The sequence below is a fragment of the Patella vulgata genome, chromosome 2 (assembly GCF_932274485.2).
Source record: "Patella vulgata chromosome 2, xgPatVulg1.2, whole genome shotgun sequence".
Lineage (NCBI taxonomy): Eukaryota > Metazoa > Mollusca > Gastropoda > Patellidae > Patella > Patella vulgata.
This window is the reverse complement of record NC_065880.2, coordinates 30,824,291-30,846,646: the sequence shown is the minus strand read 5'-3', so window position 1 is coordinate 30,846,646 and position 22,356 is coordinate 30,824,291. Positions and strand designations below refer to the sequence as shown.

Sequence of the window (22,356 nt, the reverse complement as noted above, 5' to 3'; positions counted from 1 at the left end):
CGCTGGAATGTTATGGACCCTCTAGAGGTCACAACTTGGATCCGATATTGATAAAACTTGAAATGTATGTTTATATTCCAAAGATCTTGGTTCCTTTAGATATTCGTGCGTATCAGATCTTAACTTCCTTAACTATGGCCCCTGATTGTATGAAAAAATTTGTTTTTAGCTTGTGGTCCCTGTAGAGGTCACAATTTTTATTCGATTTAAAAAAAAATGTGTGAATATATCACCGTTACACACTAAGATCTTGGTACCTTTTGATAATCGCCCATATCCAAACGTAACATCCTGGATTATGGCCCCTGATTGTTTGAAAAATCGCATTTTTAGCTTGCGAATTCTCGTGAGGTCACAGTTTATTTTCTGATTTTAAAAACCGTTTAAATATATCACCATTCCACCATTTGTATGCAAATTGTGTAAAAGTATGTAATATGAAGGTTGTGGACCCTCTAGAGGTCACAATTTTTATCCGATTTTTATGAAACTTAATAGATGTCTTTATATCTCAAAGATCTCAGTCCCTATTCATATTTCCGCATTTCAGACCATAACTTCCTGGATTATTGCCCCTGATTGTACAAAAAATCGCGTTTATTTTTAGCTTGTTCTCTATCCATCTCTTGCAAAATTTGGGCGTATTCGGTCTGGCAGGTGCTGATTAGTAACACCACGTCAAAACATGTCTGCCCACCACCCAAGGCTCTACAATGCGACTGAAACACTCGCATTTGCGAGTGAATTTTGACAGTGGCGACCAGATATTTATAAATGCTAGGTTTCTGGCGAGTGAACATATATCTTGAAGTCCCCAATTAACACTATAGCTATCTGAACTTTCCTCCGTAAAGATAACGTAATCGGCAATGATCCCAGTCAAATGTCACTCTTGTTACATTCCTGGTTTGAAATTGGGTCAATCTCATTGTCCTCTGCGAGGAAATTCTCATTGCGCATGCGCTGTATTTATCGGAAGTTTGCGAGACAGCTGACGGAGGCAGACCACCATTAAATTTCATCATCTCGGTACCCACGAATTGTAGTTCGTCTATTTATAGCAATTCTCTCTCTCTCTCTTTTCTCCCCTTTTGCATGCCCATTTGTGTTGATTTTTTGGTCTAGAATGGACGAAGAGGGTTTGAATTAACATTTTCTGCCAGGTTTTGGTAAATATTCATGATTTTGAGGCGGAAGGATAAGAGGGTTATCAGGTTAGCTACGGCGATATGTACGGCAACTAGTTAAATGTTTTTAGTATGCTTCTTCAAGTTTGTGTATCTCAAAATTTTGGTGGTCAACCTCATACAAATTTTAGTGCAAAGACATGACCATTTGTTCCTCTGTCTGTAGTGAAAAGCATTCAGCCCAACGAAAATTTGGGGAAAAGTTGGAGGTGGGCAAAGAGGCCAGAATTAACATTGAAGTCAATGGGGAAATTAATGGTGGTCTGCCTCCTGACAGCATGGCTAGCAGACGAATCAAACCTATATCGTCTTACTTTACTAGTGAAGTAACTTCGTCTCGCAGTGAGTCTCAGTTGGGGAAAAATGATGATAGTCATGCTACTGACGCTACACCACCCAAACAAGCAAAATTACAAGCTTCGCCGACCGCCGTCTTAGTCTCGCAGTGAGTCCCAGTCGGAAAAAAATGTTTAAAACATCTTTTTTTATTATTATTATAGGACGACAAGTTATGTATGTTCACAGTATAATTTAGCTATATCATACGACAAATTATTCTAATCTTCAGACTTGGCAACTGAAAATTTTGTTTGGCTAGTGGTTTTGAAAATTTACTTATGTTTGCACAAGTTAGTTCAAAATGCTGTGTAGAGCCTTGCCACCACCAGTCTCATATGCAAATCAGAAAAGGGTGACGTAGGAATGAGTCTGGGGTATTAGAACAGGTTATCCAGTCTAAATCGACAGATGGATAAGGTATAAAGATCTACACTTAACCGATTCCCCTGTATTTTTAGTACGTTTACTGTAATATATCTCGAAAAGCCAGCATAGGAGGCTTCTGGAATTTTTCAGTCTAGTAGTTTATTCATCCCTTAACTCTGTGAAATGAAAAACATTTTGTCACCAAGGCTTGTTTGGGTGCTGTTTGAATAAACCACCCTTTGTTTATTGAACCCATGGCCCTCACCTCGAATCCGGGTACTAGGAACTTTGTGATGATATAACTCGATATGCCAACATAGAAAGTTCATGTTCATACCCTATGCATCTGTTGATTTGTTGAAATAAAAATCTTGGAGCCACCAGAGCTAGTTTGGAAGTAATGTGTGTGCAGTGAGTCTACCCTAACCCGATTTCCCCATATTTTTAGTATGTTTACGGTAATAATCTCGAAAAGCCAGCATAGGAGGCTTCTGGAATTTTTCAGTCTAGTCGTTTATTCATCACTTGATTCTATAGAATAAAAAAACATTTTGCCACCAAAGCTTGTTTGGGTGCTTTGTGATGCAGCGTGGACGCACCCTTTATTTATTGAGCCAAATAACCTCGCCTTGAATCCGGGTGCTAGGAACTTTGCGATGATATAATGAAATTTGGCATGTTCATACCTTATGCATATGTCCATTTGGTGAAATAAAGACCGCGGATCCACCAGAGCTAGTTTAGAAGTTATTGTGTTTGCAGTGAGCCTACCCTAACCTAATTCCCCCATATTTTTAGTATGTTGACTGTAATATATCTCGAAAAGCCAGGATAGGAGGCTTCTGGAATTTTGCATTCTAGTAGTTTATTCATCCTTTGCTTCTGTGAAACAAAAACAAACATTTTGCCACCAAAGCTGGTTCGGGTGCTTTTGGATGCAGTGTGGGTGTACCCTTTGTTAAGTGAGCCCACAAACCTCGCCTTGTATCCTGGTGCTTTTAACTTTGCGATGATATTACTTGATACGTCAACATAGAAAGTTAATGAAATTTTGCATCTGTCGAGTTAGTGAAATAAAGATCTCGGCGCCACCAAAGCGAGTTGAAAAGTTATTTTGTGCGCAGTGAGCCAGCCCTAACCCAATTCCCCCATATTTTTATGTTTACTGTGATATATCTCAAAATGCCAGCATAGGAGGCTTCTGGTATTTTACAGTCTAGTAGTTTATTCATCCCTTGATTCTGTGAAATAAAAGATTTTACCACCAAAGCTGGTTTGGGTGCTTTTTTGGTACAAAATGAAAGTTCCCTTTTCTGTGTGCTCAGTTACATGTAGCCTAGTGTGCGATATAAAACTTGTGACAACATTATTGAAGGGCAAACAGTAAAAATTAATGGAAATGTAAATTTTAAAGTAAATCAATCTATGACCTGTAAAAGTAAAAATTTTATATACTCAGCCAAATTAAAAACTTGACACTGGTGAATTTCAACAAATTTTTTTTTCTGGTAAGTCAAATGAATTTTAAAGTGTTTCTAACGATAGTAAGTAGTAAGAAGCCTTTAATTTCATAAAATTGTAAAGTCACGTGGATCACGTGACTTTTGAGCATATAAAGATGAAAAACATGTGCAAACACAAACTCGTGAGGTCAATCGATGCAAGTTTGCTTAAACTGAACACGCACACGTAACTTGAACTGGAAAAACAACTTAAAATTGTTATTTTCATCTTTGTTAGAAAATGCCGCGCCTATCAAATGTAGAACGTCTACGTGCTATAGGTAGGCTCTATGCTGGTCAGTCTGTGGTCACTGTTGCAAGAGCCTTTAATTGTTCACGCCAGACAATAATTAATCTTAAAATGAGAGTGCTTCAAACTGGAACTATTGCCGACCGCCCAAGGGCGGGAGCGCCACGTGTGACGTCACTCCAGGAAGATCAAGCATTACGATTACGTCATCTTAGAAACAGATTTGTCACTGCAACCCCCACAAGTAGAGAGATGTTTGGTGGAAGGGTAACTGCACAAACTGTTCGAAATCGCTTGCAGGCTGCTGGTCTTCGAGCTCGGAGGCCCTATAATGGACCAATATGGACACTGACTTGTGTGGGCCACAAGACACATAAGATTTACTCAAAGACAGTGGAATTCGGTTGTCTTTAGTGACGAATCTCGATTCACTTTGAGATTTGCCGATGGCAGGGCCTGAGTGTACCGCAGACGAGGTGAATGTTACGCTCAAGTATGCGTCAGAGAAGTTGACTGATTTGGTGGCGGCAGCGTCATGGTTTGGGGTTCTTTTTGTGCACATGGACGTTCTCCTCTTGTTGTCCAAGGGAACTTAAATGCTGTCCAGTACAGGGATCAACAAGACAATGCTCGACCCCATACAGCAATTGCTACCCAGAATTTTTTAAGAAATGCCGGTGTCCAAGTCCTGGATTGGCCGTCGCTTAGCCCCGACCTTAATCCTATTGAACACATCTGGGAAGAACTGGGTCGACGTGTTCGTCAGCAAGTGAATCCACCACTGACATTGCAGGACCTTCAACATGCTCTTGCTGAGCAGTGGCGACGTCTTCCTCGGGTAGTGTTTACTAATGTTCTGAGATCCATGAGAAGACGTTGTGTGGCAGTACGAGACGCTAGAGGAGGCCACAACCGGTACTAAACACTTTATTCTGATTGTTCTCCAAGTCTGTGAATTTCATTTTGGGGGGTACTGTGACATAACGAACGTTATCAATGTCAAGGACTTTCGGCGAGACGTATTCTTGCTTTCTGTTGATGTCAAGGTCGTCTGTGCACAACATAACACTAAATAAAATAGTTGCATTAAACCAAATATTAAAAATCTAGTCCCAAAAATCCCGAGTGTCAAGTTTTTAATTTGGCTGAGTATATATTTGCTAATATGTCCAGGTTGTAATGAAGAGTATTTAGGCAAAACTGAATCATAATTCAGCATAAGGATGAACCTACACAGATCCCACATCGCTAATCCCAATAATAGAATGATTCCACTAAGTGAACATTTAGATACATTTGGAAAGGGAAAATTTAGGGTATTCCTCTTATATATACACTCACTGGTCCGATAATAATTTGCTAGAAAATAAAGAACACATTTTATTAACAAATATCAATCTTAACTAAATGCTGCATAATTTTATATTGTAATTTGATATTCTAAAATATTTATATTGGATATTATTATTGTCATGATTCTACTAAGTGAACATTTAGATACATGTGGAAAGGGAAAATTTAGGGTTTTCCTCTTATATACACTCACTGGTCCGATAATAATTTGCTAGAAAATAAAGAACACATTTTATTAACAAGAATCAATCTAAACTAAATGCTGCATAATTTTATATTGTAATTTGATATTCTAAAATATTTATATTGGATATTATTATTGTCATGAATTATTTAATAATGCCATGACGTCAAGTAATTGTTTACTATCTCATTATTAAATGCCTGATGATCCCCGTAGTGGGTGAAAGCCCTAGCTAAGATGAAAGTAGTATTTTCTTTCTAAAAACCTAATAACTTTGCATTAATACCGGTATGTCTTAAAATGTTATTTTCTAATATAAAGGTAACAATTATTTATTATTTACGTGATAATTATAATATATAAGTTTTTATTGGCGCTAGGAATATGTTTGCTAACTTCGGGGGTGCTAATATGACTATTTTCAACATGTGACGTCACATGATGGGGCGTTATTCATTAGCTCAATGGCGTGACGTTTACATAAGACGTTGCTGGTTCGGGCAGAATGGTGCCATTTACTCATTTTAATATCCATAAATTTACACTGAATAGGAAATATTTTTATACGTCCACATGACATGTGGACGTATATTGTTGTCGCCCCTGTCCGTCCGTCCGTCCACAATTGTTTGTGAACAGTCTATCACAATTTTTATCCGATTTCAATGAAACTTGAAATATAGGTTTATCACCATAAGATCTCGGTTCCTTTCGATATTGGCATGTATCGGACCGTAACTTCATGGATTATGGCCCCTGATTGCACGAAAAATCACGTTTTTAGCTTGTGAACACTGTAGAGGTCACAATTTTTATCCGATTTGGTTTAAACTTGAAATGTATGCTTATAACCCAAAGATCTCGGTTCCTTTCGATATTTGTGCATATCGGAACGTAACTTCCTGAATTATGGCCCCCGATTGTACGAAAAATTGCGTTTTTAGCTTGTGGACCCTATAGAGGTCATAATTTTTATCCGATTTAAAAAAACATATTATTATATCACCGTTACACCATAAGGATGATTGAGTATGAATTTCGTGAAAACCGGTCAAAAACTGGAAGACAAAATGGCCGCCGTTCGTTCTCAAATAGCGTAAAAATATGGTATATCAAGGTTGTGGACCCTATAGAGGTCACAATTTTTATCCGGTTTTATTGAAACTTGAAATGTAAGTTTATAACCCAAAGATCTTGGTTCCTTTCAATATTTGCGCATATCGGTACGTAACTTCTTGAATTATGGCCCCTGATTGTACGAAAAATCGCGTTTTTAGCTTGTGGAACCTATAGAGGTCATAATTTTTATCAGATTTAAAAAATCGTATTATTATATCACCGTTACACCCTAAGGACGACTGAGTTCAAATTTCGTGAAAATCTGCCCAAAACTGACAGACAAAATGGCCGCCGTTTGTTCTCAAATGGCGTAAAAATATGGTATATCAAGGTTGTGGACCCTATAGAGGTCACAATTTTTATCCGATTTTGTTGAAACTTGAAATGTAAGTTTATAACCCAAAGATCTCCGCTCCTTTCGATATTGGCCCATATCGGACTGTAACTTCCTGAATTATGGCCCCTGATTGTATGAAAAATCACGTTTTTAGCTTGTGGACCCAATAGAGGTCATAATTTTTATTTGATTTAAAAAATCATATTATTATATCACTGTTACATCCTAAGGATGGCTGAGTTCGAATTTCGTGAAAATCTGCCCAAAACAGACAGACAAAATGGCCGCCGTTTGTTCTCAAATAGCGTAAAAATATGGTATATCAAGGTTGTGGACCCTATAGAGGTCACAATTTTTATCCGATTTTGTTGAAACTTGAAATGTAAGTTTATACCCCAATGATCTCGGTTCCTTTCGATATTCGCGCATATCGTACCTTTAACTTCCTGAATTATGGCCCCTGATTGTACGAAAAATCGCGTTTTTAGCTTGTGGACCCTATAGAGGTCATAATTTTTATCCGATTTAAAAAAACGTATTATTATATCACCGTTAAACCCTAAGGATGGCTGAGTTTGAATTCGTGAAAATCGGCCCAAAACTGACAGACAAAATGGCCGCCCATCTTCTCAAATAGCGTAAAAATATGGTATATCAAGGTTGTGGACCCTATAGAGGTCACAATTTCTATCCGATTTTGTTGAAACTTGAAATGTAAGTTTAAATCCAAAGATCTCGGTTCCTTTCGATATTCACGCATATCGGACCGTAACTTCCTGAATTATGGCCCCTGATTGTTCGAAAAATCGCGTTCTTAGCTTGTGGACCCTATAGAGGTCATAATTTTTATCCGATTTAAAAAAACGTATTATTATATTAACGTTGCACCCTAAGGACGGCTGAGTTCGAATTTCATGAAAATCAGCCCAAAACTGACAGACAAAATGGCCGCCCCTCGTTCTGAAATTGCGTAAAAATATGGTATATCAAGGTTGTGGACCCTACAGAGGTCACAATTTTTATCCAATTTTGTTGAAACTTGAAATGTAAGTTTATAACCCAAAGATCTTGGTTCCTTTTGATATTTGCGCATATCGAATTGTAATTTCCGGAATTATGGCCCTTGATTGTAGGAAAAATCACTTTCGTTTTAGCTTGTTTTCTATCCATCTCTCAAAAATGTGGGCGTTTCCTGCCTGGCAGCCGCTGGTTTACCTACAAATACTTCCAACGTCTTTATTTATTTTTCTAATACATATTTTAGAATTTAATTTGTTGGAGGAAAAAAGTTAATATTTGGACGCGGTCACCCGAGAAAGTTATTTTTAGTCTTTCTCTCCCTTTCCCTTTTCCATGACGATTTTTGTTGACTTTTTGGTGCAGAATCAAAGAAAAGGGTTTGAAAATACATTTTCTGTCAGGTTTTGGTGAATATTCTTGATTTTGAGGTGGAAGGATTTTTAAATTGAGATTTGGTTAGGTTGAAATGCAGGGCCGAAAATTGCATGTTTTTATTGTCTCTACATCCAGTTTGTGTATCTCAAGTTTTTCACAAAGAACCAATCTGGTTAAAACACAGATCCTATTTCGTTTCGTTTTTATAGTTCAAAATTTCGTTTTACTTGTCTTTACTACACTTGAATCTGGAAGAGTTGTTATTTAACTCGTGTTCTGAATGGTGTCAGGGATAAGCCAATGAAACAGTCTGTTACAGCGAGCTTTAGGCGTGTTTTGCACGGAACTGTGGGTAATCCACCAGTAACATCAATGCTGATTGGTTAATCAAATGTCTGACGTCATAGGGTCATACATGTAAGTCGGTCTTTTGACCCCTGACGTGACCTATGGCTATAACTTGTCAGATCTTCATGTAGTGTAGGCCATCGAAAGTATAAAAAAACGAAACGAAATATAGATCTGTATTTTAATCAGATTGACGAAGAACCTCATACGTGCTTTTGGGCAAGAGGTTGCCACATATATATGTTGCTCTATCTGTGGTAGACAGCATTCTGCCCTACAAAACTTTGGGAAAAAGTTAGAGCCGGTCTAAGAGACGAGAATTTACATTAAAGTCAATGGGGAAATCATTAGTGATCTGAGGGCATTTGGGTCATCCATATCAGTGATTGTAGTGGACTAGAGAATATTCATTGCTAATCAATGTGGGAATACGGGTGAGAGATTCCGCTCGGTCAAAATATTATGTCCATAAGTATGTCAGTGCGAATCATGTCAATTTTGCTATTATGCGATTTTATCAACAATACGCCTACCAATAAATGATATATCTTTTATTTCTGTTGGACTGTTCTATTATTTAGCAAAGGTAACAGGACCCGGTCTCAGTATGCTGTGCACCCAACCATAAATGTGATTGTTTTTTTTTGTGTTTTTTTTTAAGGTGTCTAAGATATGGCTGTCTAAGTTTTGGGATGATACGAATATTCTACAGGTTTGGGTGTTTACAATACTGGATTAATTACTTTTTAAATTATAGACTTAATTACATACAGGATTATCATACAATAGAACAGGTTATACATGTAGCATTGTAATACATCGACGGTATATTTCACTGATAAAGAAAGTATACGAACACAGATGTAGGAGATCATTGATCTTGAATTTAATGAAGATATATCCGCTTTTTTCGTAGTCTCATATACCTATAATATAATTTTATGTCCTTTGTAAACAATACAGCTCATATGTCTAAGATAAGTATGAGTATCTCATAAATCTCAAGTCCTGTGTGCAATGTTTGAATATGTATCTTGATGGCCTATATCCTTAAACTATAGTCATCAACCATGACCAAAGTATTTGGACGCCTTAGTTTAATCTGCCGTGATAGGGTGGGATAGCCATGATAATATAAAGTTTATATTTATAACCATTGCAGAACGTTTAAGACAGTATAGACTTCAAGATATCAGTGACAACAATATTTAATAATGAAGACTTTCTGCCCACGAGGTGAGTAGGTCATATTTTATGTGTGTACAATAAACGTTGCCTAAATTCAGACGATGAGAAGGAACATACAACAGTAAAATTTGGATTCGAAAAAGAGCTGTACGACGAAACTTGTTGGGATTAATGTTTATCAAAGTCCTGTATATTGACCCAGTGTTTCCATCAAGGTCAATTAAATAAAAGTAATTCATTTTTAATGAAAAAAAGAAGTTACTTTTAATATAAAAAAAATGAACTGTTCTTTAAAAATACAAAATATTAGTTCTTTTTAACTCGCCAATCAAATTCATGCAAAGCAATATCTCCTAAGGAGATATCGTAGTAGATTATGAAATTTATCACACAAGCGATATCTACTGTAGAATGTATTATTGGGTGATAAATACATATAACCATACATGTATATTTTTCTTGGATTCGGGGGATCACGGTGGCTAAGTGGGTAAGAAGCTGGCTAGTCGTTCGGATGGGACGAAAAACAGAGGTCCCGTGTACACATTGGCGTGCACGTAAAAGATCCCTTGACAGTTGGAATTCAATATAAGAGTAGGCCGTAGTGTCGCTGTCCGGGCAAAATTTCCCTCATAGCACACTGTATGGCATATACCCGTCTTTATTAGCCCAGTTCGGAGCAGAACAGCAGAACGTTAAACCTCATTTCATTTCTTGGATTCATCATTTCATTAATTTATGTTGATATATGCTTGATAACGACTTGTAAAATCTTGTTGAAACGTCACCGTGAAATAAACCATAATAATTGTTATATAAATTGTGTGTTATTTAAATATATTTTTTATTTATATTCGCTTGAGTAACGACTAACGACCATCTAAATCATACACGCCCTCAATCCTGCATGTCTACCTTTATATTTTATGTGTGTACTGTTTAAAATCTTACATCTATTTTAATCACGTAGATGATTGATATGTGACAGATTTAAACTTATTTAACCAGAGGCGGGGCCAGAGTAGGTCTGCTCACCTACATATATATTTTTAAAACAACACTTTTATGAGCAAAAGTGTTACGGCCGTGTGTTTTGTCCTGTATCATCAGACGGCGGGATGGGATGGACATTCAAAGCGCGAAATAATGATATAAACATAATGTGATTAAAGCTTCGCATCATTGAAACTGAATCACAATGTGATCCTATTAAATCATAACAAAAACTGACGTCAAACGGAGTGTTGGATTTCTCTCTTTAAACAGCTCAGTGTGTATGTATGCCTACGTAAATTGGAGAGTATTATGGCACCATGTAATGTCAACTGTCAAATTTCCTTAACTCGACCCCGGCAAGCCTCTCCTGCAAACTATCCTGGATCCGCCTTGTTAACTATGATCGTCTTATATAACTGGCAGCATTATATTACTTGTGGGTAAATAAATCACTAAAGTAAGATGATTGAACATGATGTATGCCACAACATTGATTAGATCACATGTAGGATAACTAGTAAAATCCTGCCACTTAATATCACTTATACGAAAAGTTCCTCGGCATCTTGTGGGTTTGAGCGACTTTCCTTATTACAAACAAATCGCTTTGTCCATACTGTAGCTGTTAGAGGTGGCCTATATATTTTATCCAGGGTGACCAACGCGGGGAAATTTTTAAACCGCCATAGTAGACTCCATTTGCAATTTCATAGCAGTTTAAGGTAGTATTGGGCTAGATCTGTTTGTTAAGGCCAACTTAATCTTGGTCAAGGTCGCTGGGATGTAAGTAAGGTTAAGGAATGTGATTGTTGGCGAGATTGGAGGTTAGTGTTAGGGTAAGCGTTAGGTCTTGGGTTAGGGTTGGGATTAGCGCTAGCCCTGGATACATCTCGTATTCTTTGACCAAACTTGAAGTTGACCTTATCATTTCGTGAACTATGACGAAAAATTGAGCTGGTCTTATCATTTAGCACTAACCATCCTCCTAGCCAAAAATCTAAACGGTCAAGCCCCTACAAAATTATGATGAGGAGAGTGCTAAATGCGATCTCCTATGTGCCTATAAAGATTGGAACCAACGGAACTTTTAAGCTAACATTGAAGTCAATGGGAAAATAATTGCTTGTCTGAATCCATATCTACTGATAGAGTATTTCCTGTGATTAGAACCTCTCTGTTTCAGACCCGTAATCGCGCTTACACGAACATGGACTTAATAGACTTCGAACATTATACTTAGTCACAGTTTAATATCATTTTTAAAAGAGTTTTTCCACATATTGTCCATCCACATAACCTAGTTACAAATTCAAAATGCCATACACGTTGTCATTTTTTCTGTTGCAGGTCAGAAATCAACAAAAGCAATATTGGTGTTGGCAGCCATTGTAACCTGTCCATTCATTTTTCTGTTACTCTTTCCGTGTATAACCGATAGTCTTAGAGATGAAAAAATGAGATTCACACCGATAAAAACAAGTGATGGAGAGAAGTTTTATATATGTCCGATACTGACGGGTGGTATAGGAAATCAAATGTTTCTTTATGCATCAGCTTACGGTATCGCCAGATCCACAAACAGAATAATGTTAATGGAAAGCAATACCTTAAATAATCTGTTCAATCTTGATATTACACAATTAAGTCGAACTCTCTGTCATTGTGTACCTAAGAAGGTTTCTACATATGACTGTGCTTATGATGAAGATATGTTAAATATACCTGCCAATATAAACTACCAAATAGGCGAGTACTTGCAATCATACAAGTATTTCTATAAGTATGAGCAAGATATTAAACGGATGTTCAGATTTAGACAATCTTTAAAAGACTCCGCTAATCAGTTTTTAACAGACGTGGCCAGACATTACACAACAATATCGACGACGACAAACACACAGATTACGTTTATAGGTGTTCATGTTCGCCGTGGGGATATGTTAGATGACTATTATAAAAAGTACGGGTATGTGTTACCGGGTCCTGACTACGTACATAAAGCAATGGATTTTATGAGACGAAAGTTCCAGCAAACCGTTTTTATATTCGCCTCAAACGATGTGCCGTGGGCAAAATCAAACTTCTATGGGAACAATATATTTTATAGTTCAAATACGGATCCTAATTTAGACTTGGTTTTACTAGCCTCGTGTAATCACAGTATCACAACTGTCGGGACATATGGGTGGTGGTCGGCATTTTTAGCAGGGGGAACAACTCTATATTATAAATATCCCGCGCGAGACGGTTCGCCTTTACGGAAACATTTTAGTTCTGATTACTCTGATTTCTTTTATCCAGGTTGGATTGGCCTAAACTGACGACAAGAAACGAAAACTGATTACTGGACCTCTCTTTGATCCTCGCCTTTTTAACACCTGCCCGTGTACCAGTGACATCTTTCAGAAATGGGATAACTAGAATTTGGCGTACGGGCTTGATGAATGTTGGAGAGTGGGTTTGGGAAGTACCGGTACCTAAAATTCGGGTTACAAACGGCGGTGCCAGTTGTCTGCGAGAAGCGTAGGAGCGGAGCTTGCCGTGTAGCCCCCCCCCCCTCCAAATGCAAATTTGGAAAATTTGTCGGCCGAATACGCGTTTTCCTGTCGCGAATCGTGATACATGTAGTGGGAAGCTAGCATTAAGACGGTTGTATTAAAATCTTCTATTTCTATCGTAACACCTCACTGGTTTGCACGAATTAAATGAATATGAGTAACTTCCTTGCTGGATAAGTATGCTAATAATAATATAAAAAAGACGGTGTGTGAAATTGTATATATATGTATAACATCAACGCTAACTATATGGTTGGTGTAATTCATTATTTATACATTTAGATCATGACATGACTTTTACAAGGTTATTTAACTAAATTGGTTGCTATAAACTAGTTGCTAGGAATACATAATGTAGATATAAAAGGGAAGACATCTGGTAGACTCCTCATAAACTTGCTATACATCTAATACAGTGTTTGTTTCCATTTTAAGGTGAGCGTATATTTTGTATATTATTTGTTTTTAAAACTATCGATGCACTCTGTCCAAAGTGTGTAGTTTTATAATTTAAAGATAGGCGTCCCATAGACGAAATAGTGCCTCTACACACCAGCGAGTAAGAAAGCTCTTACACCCACCCCCAACTTATGTAAATATTAATATGTCATTTTATTTTAATTATATGTTTAATATTAGTATATATATTACTAATACCTTATTTTATGTAATTATATGTTTAATTGTCTTGTATAAATATGATCATGAATTACATATAATATAAACTTGCCATACATCTAATACAGTGTTTGTTTCCATTTTAAGACTTATAACCAGAGAATTTTAGCTTTTACAATAGTACACATACTATTGTAAAGCAACCCAGCATAACTGAGATTTGATAAATAAAAAAAAAATACTGGATAATGTCCACTTTGTCCCAGCTTAATCCACGCTGAAAGGTATGTAATATTTAGATAAAGAGCTAGCCATTCTTGCTATAATAGTTCGAAAATAGATAATGTAAAATGAATAATTTGAAAATTTCATTCAAATTACTCTATCGCGAGCGAAGAAATTAGTCTTTGAAGGTTTGACAAGAAGTGTGCAATAATTTCAACCACCGTACTGGTTGTTCGAAACTAAGTCTCGCTCCTCCAATTTTAGCTTAAAGATAGGTTCCCAGAAAAGTATTTATCGGGTGGTTATTTCCAATAAAAATATGGCAATTTTGGTATATATGGAAAGTAGAGATATCCAATCTTACTAGAAAAATACCGGATTCCCTGAAAAAGACTCATGGAGCGTATACAGGACAAAAATGTAAGGGTTCCCCTAATCGACAGCCCGACGATTAGGAATACCTGCACGCGTGACGTCGAAGGTTGCACGCGAAGATTGAGCGCTTGATGTACATGTTGAAGAGTAAGACGTACAACACTTTCTCAGATAAAAATCACGGAAAAAGACGCGGGCAGTGGATAATCCGAGAATTTAATTAGGATTCGATATTTGTAATAAATAGTAAGCGATTAAAGGCAACATCGCCTTGTGTATGCAATGAATTCACCTCCGACTTCGCCCCCTTGGTTATAGGTAGCGAGAGAGGTAAGCCAAGTGACAAACACATGACCTCTTTTGATCGATTTTTATAGCAGGGTATTCCTTGGCAATTACAATGTTTTGAGAAGGATTTGAAGAAAAATTATGATAAATTAATTAGTTTGAATATGTTTTTAGTCCAAATATTATATCATCAGATCACCCAGTTTGTACGCGGTATTGTATCTTTAAATCAAAATATGGCTGAACTGTTCTAATCTATTTAATATCGGAGAAATACGTTGTCATCTAGAGTTGATTATGGCCTGGATAAGTTAATTAATGTTTAATTAATAATTTAGAAAACATTTCAGGCCTAAAAAAAGAGCTGCAATAGGCAGATTTAGCTCTTGCATAAAGCATGTTTAAGAAAACAAAACCAAAGTATCAAGCCAGCTTGGATTCAATCGGATTAACATGATGTCCGTCAACAGATTTTACCCAACACTTAAAGGTGGTGCTGTTTTGTTTATACCGTGCTTTAAACATACATTATGCAAGAGCTAAATCTGCCTGGTGCAGCTCTTTCTTTAGGCCTGAAATGTTATCTAAATTATTAATTAGACATCAATTAACTTATACAGACCATAATCAACGCTTGATGGCATCGCTAGGCTGTGATGTTTATTGGATTAGGTTCCGATTTGCTGTTCGACTTCCATTCATAATTAAATCATGAAATGGATAATCGAGACTATGTTTTTATCCTACCGACTTGAGTAATGATGATCGAGGCTAGGTCGAAAATTCAATCGCTAAAATCTCGGTTCATAGTGGATCAATTTGACTGAAATTTTCAGCAAGTCCCCTTTACAGTATCTAGTTTTTAACTATTATAGTGAGGACTGTCCGCTCTTTATCTAATCTCCCATAATGTCTCAGTAAAGTTATAATATATATTTAAATATATTTTGTTACGCTTGTTATTTATTTATGATTTTTTACAGAAAAAGTTGGATTTTATTTTGTTATAGAATTTGTGACGAACATTGGACGTTTTTTTTAAATTCTGCACAGAAAGCATGTCTTTTTATTTTTTACTTCGATTTTAGAATTGTTATTAATTATTGGTCTTTTCATTACTATGTAATTAAATCACCACCCTTTTTTATCGAAAACGTTTCACTTTTGTTACTTCCATTTAAATATTCTCGCTAGCATTCACAATGTAATGTCAGGGATTACTATCTATCGCAGTGGTAATTCATTGCATATCTGTGTTTAATTTTCCAGTTATCAATGTCATTGGCTAGCTTTTATAGCTTGTATAGTTTATCCACAATTTCAATTTGGAAATAAAGTACTATATGCAATTTGTAATTATGCAGGATAAACACATACATCAGCATGTGTCCATATTTTGAAATTGGAAATCCCGTAAGTACAAACTAGAGCATCGCTACAAAAATTGGGCACGGCTCTGCCCCTGGGGGTTGGATTTGGACAATATAAGTAGGTACCATCCTGTTATTGAAATGATTGATATGCTGAATTTGAACAAAATCGGTTAATTATAGCGACCTGTAGAGTATTTACAGACAAAAAAGTGAGTGTGGTACCACGCCCTTGGGGGTCAGGACATGTACCAAAATAAATAGTTGCTATCCTTACCGGAATAAATACGCCAAGTTCCACGCTGACACATTCTGAATTGAGCCTGTAGACAAAAAACTCAAAAATTGGGCGTGGCTCTGCCCCTGAGGGTTGGACATGGACCAAAATAAATAGGTACATCCCTATGATGGATCATTACGAATTGGATCCAAATCTGTTAATAATTGCAGCCTATATAACATTTACAGACAAAATATTAGCAAAAGTGGGCGGATCAGCACCCAAAGGTGGGTGTGTGTGTGTGTGGACGGAAGGGGGGGGGGGTCGTGCACCAAAATCAATAGTTGACATCCTCAGGGTATAAGGAATAAGCATACCAAGTTCCAAGATAATCCATTCAGAATTGTGGCCTTCGGGCGCTAAACACATAAATTGTGCGTGGCTCTGCCCCTGCGAGTCGGGACATGCACCAACATCGACAGTTGCCACTCTTAGGCTATGAGGAATACATGTGCCAAATTCCAAGCTGATCCCTTCAGAATTATTGTGACCTGTATAACATAAAGACAAAAATTGAGCGGGGCTCTGGACATGCATCAATTATAGTTGCCGTCCTTAGGCTATAAAGAATATATATTAAGAATTGTGGCCTGTAGGCAATACACAGACACACAAAGAAAACATAGAGGTCATCCTTAGGGCATGAGGAATAAGTATGAAAAGTTTTCAAGACAATCGATTAAGAATTGCGGCCTGTAGCCGACACACAGACATACAGAAAGAAAATGGGCTTGGCTCTGCCCCTGGGGGTTGGGCATTTAGGGTATAAGGAATAAGTTGATACGTTAAGAAATGCGGCCTGTAGACGACAAATAAAATAAATGGGTGTGGCTCTGCCCCTGGGGGTCGGGCATGCACAAAAAACAATAGGGATCATCCTTATGGTATACAAAATAAGTATGTAAAGTTTCAAGATGATCAGTTAAGAATTGCGGCCTGTAGGCGAACCACACACACACCCATACACACAACCACACACACACACACACACACACACACATGTATATGGTGTAAATCGAGGATTTTGACTGGTTCCTCCTAATCGGGGTCTTGATAAATATAGCGTGTAGCTGGAAAGCACAGTTATTTCTGAACTCTATTACATCAAACGATTATGAAAAGATATAAATTATACCCCAATTTATATACTGAGCGCCATGGAAAACGCATCACTTAGTTTTTCGTATAAATAAAATGATCCTGTAAACATTATCTTATTTATTTTGCTTCTTATTGTGAACAATATTCAAATGGGAACACATCAATAACAACACATTTGTACACTTATGGATGTCTAATCTGTAATCAACGGTACAAAGTCAGAGGGGTCAAAACCAAAAGTACGACACAGATGTCAGTAGCGCGTGTGTCCTCCACGGGCTCTTACGCACGCTGTGCAGCGACGTCGCATGAAATTTACCAATGTTTGAAAGAAGGCCTGGGGCAAATTGTTCCATTCTTGGACAAGAGCAGCTTCTAAAGCAGCAATGGTGTGCATCTGTGGTCTCCGATACAGACGGCGTCCAATCTCATCCCAGACATGTTCTATCGGTGCCATGTCCGGAGACATGGAACGGGCGGTATGCGGGCGTGCATTATCCTGTTGGAGTGCTGAAGTTGTGGGTGCGCTCGAAACATAGGAACAACAATTGGTTGCAAGACATCATCACGGTAGGCTACAACATTAACGCGACCCCTACAAATGTGTAGGGCGGTCCGGTGATGAAATGTGAAGCCTCCCCACACCATTACACTTCCCCCACCCCATCGATTCGTTTCGAAGACGCAGCAGTTCCCCAAGACGTCTCCACACACGTTGACGGCCATCAGCGTGATAAAGATGAAAGCGACTCTCATCACCGAAGAGCACACTTTGCCAGTGTACTCTTCTTCATGTCTGGTGTCCTTGAGCCCATATCAAACGCCGCTGACGGTGATGATCCCTGAGGATAGCTCCAACATAAGATCGTCGTGCAGGGAGTCTTACTTGTCTTAGACGACGTCTTACGGTGTTGGCACTTACTGGTCCTTGTCTTCCGAAGACTGTTGCACCTGTTCGAGTCGCTGGGCGGAATCTGTCACGCAGATGAGTGACCCGGGTGTAGCTGTCTTGAGCCTGGGTTGTAACGCGTTGTGGAACAGGACGTTGACGGTCACGTGTTGATCCAGTAACTCGAACACGTTCCACCAACCTTACAATAGTGGACTGATGACAATTGAAGTGTCTGGCAATAGCACGTGTAGACATGCCAGCCCTGGACATTCCCATGGCTTCATTCCGTTGATTTTCAGTAAGTCTCGGCATCTCTAGCTCGATTCCTTCACACGTCCAACAACAAATTACGACAGATTGACAAATGAAATGAAATGAGATGAAATGGGGTTTAACGTCCTACTGTTCTTCTCCTAAACTGGGCTAACGAAGACGGGCATACGCCATACAGTGTGCTATGAGGGAAATTTTGCCCGGGCAGCGGCACTATCGCCTACTCTTATACCGAATTCCAACTGCCAAGGGATCTTTTACGTGCATTCCAATCTATACATCCGAAGGACTAGACAGCTGTCCTTGTCAGGCCCTCCGTTCTGCACCACTGACAAGGGGAAACTACGCCGGAAAATCGGGGTGAACTTTCTCGACCAATGCAGGGATCGAAACGACAGATTGACGTTTCACAGTTCATGTACTGCACATTAAGTTGAAAACATGCTTTTAAAGGGCTCACACACAATGGCTGCACGTGAATATTGAGTTTTTCATGTGCATCTCGTGCAATTTGTTTTTGCGCACACGGGCCGATATTTTTTGCGTTTGGGAGCATTGTGTGAAACAATAGTTCATAGTATTGCATAATATTATACATACAAAACCACTTAGTAATAAAATATTTGGGAAAAAAAAGTGATGCGTTTTCCATGGCATTTGACTTTTTACAGAAGACATGCGGACACACAGGAGTTTGCAAATAATTGGGGAAATACGACCGACCGAGTCCCTATGCTAGTTACGCCCAATCGAGGACATGCATGGTGTAAGTTGGGAACGCTGCCAAACGATGTCATTTGCTCTATAATATCATACTGTGGACTTGACACTGATTGTGGTCTTTAACCCGTAAATAACTACGTTGTCTCCCCTCCTTGACCACACATGGGAAAAAATGAATTATATAACTGTTTAAAATTGATGTATGGCACACTATCGCGATATAACAGTCATTTATTAATGTGATCAACCGGGGACGCATTATGTTTTAATACCGACAAATGGGGACTTTGTGTATGGTCAACACCAACAACCGAGTACACACACACACTCACATCCCAGGATCTTACAAGTGTATATCAATAATATAAATTGAGTGGGTTCAATACTCTATATCCTAGAACAGACTCCCTTTGACCACAGGAGCAGCCTACTGAAATAACTTTTTTTTTATTGATTCAGCCACTTAAAACTTTTAATTTTCTAAACCAATCTGACTGAGGTATTACAGACTTTTATCAAATTCGTTTTTCGGCACATTTCGCTTCTATATCCTGGTTGTGTTTGCAAAATTTGAAAAGAAATTATTCCCCCCCCCCCACAACATTAACGCTTATTGGGAATACGTCACCGGAACTACACTAAAGACTTGTTTACAAAAACATTCTTAAGAGTGAAAACCGACATATTTCAAACTTTACTATGTTTAAAGAAATACTTTAGATAAGCCGGCTGAAACATCATAGGTATAGTGTTCTTTTCCACCGACAGTGATATCGCAAACAAGTGTTCAATCTATAAAATCATACATTCCTACAAACAGGGACGGGTGCAGGAATTTTTGCAGGAGGGGGTTTGCCAGGTTCCTGAGACAATGTATCCCTCCCCCCTCCTCCCGCATGGTCTCTATCGTCATTTTGGCGTACATACATACACATTGAGCTTTTTAACAGAGAAATTTAACACCTCGTTTGACGTCAATTTTTGTTATGAATTAATACAATGACATTGTGATTCAATTTCAGGGATGCAAAGCATTACTTGTGATATCACGTAATGTCTATATCATTATCTCGTGCTTTGAGTGCCCATCTTGTCCCACACCTGACGAGAAACTTATCTCATAAAAAGTGTTGATTTACAAAAAAAAATGTAGCTGAGCGGGGGTGGGGGGGAGTCGACCCCCCTCCCCCTGAATCCGCCCCTGGAAGGACCCTATTATACAACCGAATCTAAAGATAATTTTACGTATCGTCTGCGACGTGTAACAGACAACCGAGAGGTGAAATCACTAATCAATGCCGCTAGAATGAAATTGTATAACGCTGCAGCCAGTCGTCCATCGTATTGTCCTACAGAGTATCTAGGTTTCGACATTAACCTTAATCCCGAAAGCTAGGTTAGGACAAGTTATACCACAACCAGGACGTACAGAACACATATATGATTCCAAAACAGCTGATCCTAATACCGCCAAAACAAAATGAAATGCGTTTGAAGAACTCATAGATAAGAAAAATAAACAGAAAAATTTAGAAATTCGAACAATTTTTTTATAATTTTCACCCAAGTCAATTTTATTTTCCACCCACGTCAATTTTAATTTCCACCCAAGTTAATTTTAATATATTTTTTTTTTAAATTTTCACCCAAGTCAATTTTAATTTCCACCCAAGTTAATTTTAATATAACTTGGTTGGAAATTAAAATTGACTTGGGTGAAAATTATAAAAAAACAAAAACAAATTATATTAAAATTGAGCGTATCTGGAAAAAATAAATTCCGTTAAATCAAGAAGATTTCGAATTAAAAGAAATAAAAAATACAATATTCACAGGTGGGGGCGATGTGAAAAAAAAGGCGAATATGCCAGACTGGAGACCAAGCTCGAATTTTATGAGAGACTTGGAGAGATGGGTCACATGCTCGTGGCGACGTACAGCGACAAAACATCGAATCATAATTCAGATTCCAACAATATGGACTTGGTGTAATGATGGGCCTCTCTTCTGTAATACCCGGCGCACCTTTTTGCCCAAATTTAAACTTTCTGTGAGTACGTGGCTAAGTGGGTAAGACGCTGGCTCGCTATCCTGGAGGTCGGGTGTTCGATCCCTGCATTGGCCGAGAAAGTTCACCCAGAGTTTCCGGCGTGTTTTACCCTTGTCAGTGATGCAGGATGGAGGGCCTGACAAGGACAGCTGTCTAGTCGTTCGGATGGGGCGAAAAACCGAGGTCCCGTGTACACATTGGCGTGCACGTAAAAGATCCCTTGGCAGTTGGAATTCGATATAAGAGTAGGCCGTAGCGCCGCTGCCCGGGCAAAATTTCCCTCATAGCACACTGTATGGCGTATGCCCGTCTTCATTAGCCCAGGTTAGGAGCAGAACAGTAGGACGTTAAACCCCATTTCATTTCGATCTTTTAGAGGCTACTGTACTTGCTTGAAAACGTTGAGAGAATACTCTTCGAAACGTCGCCCAAATAAATCAGTAATTGTTCTTCCATAAGTATGTGTTATAGTTTATTGCCATTTCATTTCATTTCATTTCGTCTTTTTATTTCTCAGAGCACGATATTCGCTTATCAGAGCATGGGCGTGCTCCAAGGCACGTTAAAATAGTTATTAACATTTCTAGCTTGGTATATTTTCTTCTCTTTGATATGTATGTAACGTATTTTGAAATATTGAAAAGCTGCAAAAATATTTAATGACAAAGCAATCAAAGGGAGGCAACTCCGTTTTATGCTTAGTAATTACTACAATTTATTTCACGACTTGCGCCTATGTTAGGTTCGACCCAGAGGCGGATTCAATGGGGGGCGCGAGCGGCGCCCCCCCCCTAATTTTCGACAGTGCCCTTTTTTACTGCTGAAAGTGCCTTTTCTCAGACTCAAATATGTCCGTTACCAACCCGTTGTAGGGATCCCAAATGACTCAAACCATCGACTCAAACACACCAGTCTGGGAAATAGCTCTTGGAATGGCTACAGATGCAAGGAAATGACGGATAATTTTCTTGGGGACCCCCCCCCCCCCTCAGCGGCGTGCCCCGTCTCCGCGGTCAATGCCTTCATTTTGCAGCGCCCC

General features: G+C 38.3%; 1 protein-coding gene across 2 annotated transcripts in view; it reads left to right on the top strand.

Annotated features, from left to right (window-relative positions):
• The window catches only part of LOC126811086 (galactoside alpha-(1,2)-fucosyltransferase 2), a 30,270-nt gene extending 14,305 nt beyond the window's left edge, over positions 1-15,965 (top strand). For both annotated transcript variants that reach the window (XM_050536562.2, XM_050536563.2), the window contains 3 exons: positions 9,042-9,092; positions 9,543-9,616; positions 11,912-15,965. In XM_050536562.2, coding sequence (XP_050392519.1) covers positions 9,595-9,616; positions 11,912-12,885 — 996 coding nt within the window. In that variant the 5' untranslated portion in view covers positions 9,042-9,092; positions 9,543-9,594 and the 3' untranslated portion in view covers positions 12,886-15,965. The remainder of the gene's footprint in view (positions 1-9,041; positions 9,093-9,542; positions 9,617-11,911) is intronic.
• The last annotated feature ends 6,391 nt before the right edge of the window (positions 15,966-22,356 follow it).